The following is a 5,443-nucleotide window of genomic DNA, read 5'->3' on the forward strand; positions in this document are numbered from 1 at the left end:
TCAATATAATAATAGGGTTCGATTTACCACAAAGTCAATTTACTCGGCGGTATTTTATTACACGGTATTGTCTTTTAAATTATTCCTCTTTAAAAAAAATACAATGCTTCGCAGTTGTTCACTCCCTTTATAAAAGATATTGCACTTTAGCAATTGTTTCACTGAAGATGGCAAAGGATTTGCCGAAATTCTGAAACATGTATGTTAAAACGGAATTTTTATAATAAAATCAGCCGCGGCCTTGTTTATATGATATTGAGTTTGAAATTATATGTGCTATATATCCTTACTATATTATGAGGTACACTGGTTATCAAAGGAGTTGAATAGCTATGGTAAAATATATGCAAGGTATCTGATAAGCCTATCAAAACTATGCCTATATACGGATTGACAAATTCACGGCAGTGATTGATGAATAGAGATGGATTGTTAGGCAGATAGATGGATTGATTGATGGACGGAAACATAGCTTCTCTAACACTTTAGTACACATAGTTATTGCTTTAGTATATATAGATAGTTGTCAAACTAATTATAATGATTGGTGTTAGTCAAGTTAATGGTACATTTCGGTGCACAATAGGTAGGACTATATACATTATAATTTAAAATTGCATGATTATAATTTGGTAGCTGCTAAGGATAGCCTAACATACAAATCATTTCCATTTCAATCGCTCAACATTGCGCAGCTGTCCCCGATATCATTACCGTATATTCTCGCGTATAAGACGAGGCTTTAATAGCAAATTACGATCGAAAAACAGGGTCGTCTTATACAAGCAACATATACACGTTTACTACTGAAATAAAGCTACTAACTGCTGGTTTGAATGGACGCATTAAGTCTAAATGCGGGGAAATAAGATTTTGATGAACATTTAAAGTCACAGAAAATGGTATTACAGTATTTGGAAGAGCCCTAAATATGGCTCCGTTTTTAGCCAGCTAGGTGCAGTACCATAGACCATAAAGAGCAGGAAAAAGTGGGAATTTCGAAGGTGAAACGGGAGGGGGAGGGGTCGTCTTATACAGCCGACATACAAAATTGTCCAAAAACTAACGGATCGCCTTATACGCGAAAATATACGGTATTTGTCCTCGACCATTCAAATAAGTTCAAGTTGAAAAATGGATGAAATTTAAAATCAGCTTCTAATCAGACTCAGGTCGAAACAAACTTTAATTACTGTTATGCTGCAAATATGCTTGCATTTAATTTCCGCCATACCGTTTCTGCGTTTGCTACCTGGCCGCCGGGGAATACATTTTTCTTCTTAATTTCTAATTGAAAGCTAATAAAACTAACTTTATTAAATACAAAGAAAACAATTAAAAAAGCTTGAACTGCGTATGCCCGTATCAAGGTCAATTGACGAACATACACACAACATAGGTTTAGGTCGATTGCCCTTGGATACGGGCATGCGCAGTTCAAACTTCAAATTGTTTTACTGTATTGTTCCAGTTTATTAAAACAACACAGAAAATTTACATGTACGTTTTTGCATACACTATGTACGTTTTTTTGCACCTAATTAATACTTTCAATTTATTGCTAGATTAGGTGCGCATGCTTCCTTGCAGGAGCATATCACATTAATGCAGTTAAGTTTAACGTAACATTTACAGGCCTAGCTTATCATATTGATTACGAACAACTATAAGTATGTTTTATTCATGTACAATCTGCCATGATGAAGTGTGGTAATCATTGATCCATAGGAAAACTGTCATCTCTTCACGAACTCATTTTACAAAAGAAATGTCTTTTCTGAAGTTTTAGCGATTGATAATTTAAATTCGATTCAGTTGAATTGACAATCACCTTCAAATAAATAGGTATGAGCAAAATGCAGACGAAAAAATTGTAAAAGTATAAAAGTAGAACAGAGAGAAAAATTGTATATATAAAAGTGTATAAAAGATAGGACAACAGACTAAAAGTGTGAATCATTGCGTTAGTTTTAATACGGTATCATACATTTATTTGACGAGATAATTATTATTGTATTCTTTACATTTAAAGGAATAGTGATGTACAATACTTTACTATTCTGTGATTTTTATGTCATATTAATGTGCATAAATGAATATCAAGTTATATATAGGCCTATATATATATCTATATATATAAATTACAATATAATATATAAAATGTTATTATTGCTATACAGAATAGTCTCACAGTACTAGTGAAAAAATAGATTACTCAAACAAGTATATAAAATTTATAAAACAAGACACGTGTAAATAAATTTAAATAGGGTTTAATCTAAATAGGTCTAACAATATACTCGTCTAAAACACCTTTTAACGCACATGAACATTAGAGAACTGTTTTGTATTAAAGCTCTGCTTCTAAATCTCGACTGGACGGGCGACTGGCTTAAAGCCTTAAGTAGATAGCTCTCCCTGTGGCCCTGGCTTAGCATAATATAGGCCTATTCCCCAATTTTTCATGATTTTTGAAAATGTGAGAGGCTCGCCAATAGGCCTAGTCTTGAATTATCCTAGTCTTATTTAGGCCTGAGAGGCCTTCTGCAGTGTTTCATCAGGCCGTCGAACCTGTTTTTCCTGTAAGTTCTTGTTTTAAGATGCAGGCTAGGTTTGGCCTCCTAAAACGACCGGTCCTTACATATCAATATCATTAATTTTGTTTGTTTATAAATATTTTCTTACCATCATCAACTGTTGTCAACACGGATACTACCTTTACTACTTCTGTCGGTAATATTTGATTGATCTGGTTTGGTAATGTTACTACTCTTGAAGCCTTAGGTCAATTTGCAAAGCACAAGCTGCGAGCTGATTGGTAAGCAGTTGCGTTAGGCCTACAACTCGGTGCCCACCAACTTTTGGAGACTGTAGTTTGCGTTTTAGCGGGATGTACGTGTCTACTTTTTTCAAGTGGTTCACATTGAACAATCAAAGGCCCAATGATCTATAATAGCTGGACTGCTTATCGGCCAATCGTTGGAGGGCCTACGTGACGTAGGCATATCTGTTTATAGACAAGTTTCTTTTGGCATTTGTAAATTATTGTTAAAAATAACGATTCTTGCACTTTTTTTCAATAATAAATTTAAATTTAACGTAAGTTTTTTTTCTTCAAATTATCTAACACACTGATTGTTCATGCAGTTTACAAAAGAGCGAGCGAATTCGCGTTGTTATAGTGACGTCGATCACTAACAACGCAAATAACTTCTTGCGCTTTTTTAAACAGTCACGTCAAGTGAATGAGTTAGATGATTTGAAAAATATTTTTTAAAGAGATCTGTTTTATACAAAAACTCTAAAATCTGTGAACAGAATATTTCCGACAAATTGAGAGAAAGTCCCGTTAGGTCTAAAATGCATTGGTAGTGATGAAAACCGCCAAGAGCCTTCAATTGTTTATGCAAATGAATTTAATTACAGGTATATTATTGTAATTGTACAGTGTAATTACAATTACACTATACAATTACAATAATATACCTGTTTATTATAGTGTAAATGTTATATTAACAATTACACAGACATATCTGAAAAATGTGACCATGATACACGATCCATTATTCACTCTGTGGAGATCCAGATTAAATAATGGTGTAGCTGTGATGAACATTCTAAAGTCCACCCAATGTTGAATCAAAGAAAACAAAAACATAACAGGCATTCATTAATATAAGTGTATTTAACACCAATCAATTGATTGTCCATTATACAAATTACCTCCATCTTCTATGTAAACATTAAACATATTAAATTCAAGTGCATACAATACGGTACTGTGCGTCCATGCCAGTGGAAAACATTGCCAGCAATTAAAATGAACTGTTGTTTCGATACAGCTACATTATTATATTCCTGTTGGGTTTTAACTGTGAAAATTATAAATATAATTAAGGCCATTATACTCTGTTATATTATAAAATATATTATTGTTTATTTTTTTAAATTAATGCTGTATATTATTCTCTATTCTTTAAACTGGGATTTTACTGGCTATTTAAAAACAGCAATTATCATTTTTATTTCAACATTACTATTAGATAATAGAAACTCATCTACTACTTTTTGTAGTAGCCCATTTTCTACGCCGTTTATTTGTAATGTCATAATGTTAACATTTACCTGAAAAATTAATAAATATGAATTATTACTATTATTATTATTATTATTATCATCATTATTATTATTGTTATTCATGATCAGTATGTTTAGAGTAGGCCTATAATTCATAATAATCAATCAAATATTTTGTATAGCGCTGGTATCGATATTAGGCCTATTATGATGTTCAAACGGGTATTGAAAGAAAAATCTTTAGTCATTTTGATTGAAACTATACGTTACTTCTGCTCTATTACAGTGTTTCCTGTTAAAATGTCAGTTCAGAGGCTGAAGATATGGCAGGATCTGCTTCTTCTGTATTTCGCTACAATTCTACTAAACGAAGAACTTGCCTCAGAGGCAATGATGTCATCTTCTTGCCCGCCATCATGTAAATGTGATGTTTCACGAAAGTATGTCACATGTTTTGAAGATAGGCTTAATATTACGTCATTGCCATTTTTATTTCCAAATGATACGAGACAACTTGAAATACGAAAGCAGTCTCTACCAGTTCTTAACGCCTCAATGTTTGCTAACCTCGCACATCTTCGGAAGTTGCTTCTTTCTGCAAGTTGCATACAAGAAATCGAGAATGATTTTACAAAGCTGCAGAAATTGAAACGATTAGATCTTAGTGAAAACAAGCTTGGCGATTTAGTATTTAACACTATTGGGCAGATGAAGCAGTTGAAGGAGTTAATTCTAGATGACAATTTACTCACACTTGCTGGAAACAACGTGTTTATTAGCTTAGAGAACATTGAGCTTTTGAGTTTATCTGGAAATCAAATTGAAGATGTGCCACCTCTACGTGGTCTGGAGGAGTTACAGAAGTTGTACTTGTCAAACAACTTCATTCAAACAATAAACGGAAGCACATTTAATAATCTTTACAAATTAGAAGAACTTTATCTGCAAGGTAACCTCATAACTCAACTAGAACCTGGATGGGCGAACAATCTTCATGTTCTTCGTCATTTAGATTTATCAGAAAACATACTTGGCGTGCAACCGTCACGCAACGTGATCGGACTTCAGAAGAACTGTCTATTGGAGACGTTGTCTCTTTCAGATAATTCTTTACTACAAATACCTTGTCATGACATTTCCAGAACAAAGTATTTAATCAAACTTAATTTATCTTACAATAACATAAGCAATCTTGAAAATGGGTGTTTAAACAAACTTACAAACCTGGAGATAATAGACTTGAAACATAACAAAATAGAAAATATTGAAAATAAAGCACTGCAGTCAATGCCAACTTTGAGGTATCTATTATTGCAAGAAAATATTCTTACATACCTGCCAGCATACTGGTTGAAGGGTTCTAGTG

The 5,443-nt window shown here is 33.1% G+C and overlaps 1 protein-coding gene across 1 annotated transcript; it reads left to right on the forward strand.

Moving 5' to 3' along the window:
- Nucleotides 1-4,361: 4,361 nt before the first annotated feature.
- On the forward strand, nt 4,362-5,378 carry LOC117117671 (relaxin receptor 2-like; the record flags this gene model as incomplete). Its single annotated transcript, XM_033262057.1, has 1 exon — nt 4,362-5,378. A coding segment is annotated over exon 1 (1,001 nt), but the record flags the coding sequence as incomplete, so codon positions are not given.
- Nucleotides 5,379-5,443: the final 65 nt, after the last annotated feature.

Source organism: Anneissia japonica, unplaced genomic scaffold (genome assembly GCF_011630105.1).
Source record: "Anneissia japonica isolate Jap-2015-1 unplaced genomic scaffold, ASM1163010v1 scaffold74790_len5443_cov201, whole genome shotgun sequence".
Classification (NCBI taxonomy): domain Eukaryota; kingdom Metazoa; phylum Echinodermata; class Crinoidea; order Comatulida; family Comatulidae; genus Anneissia; species Anneissia japonica.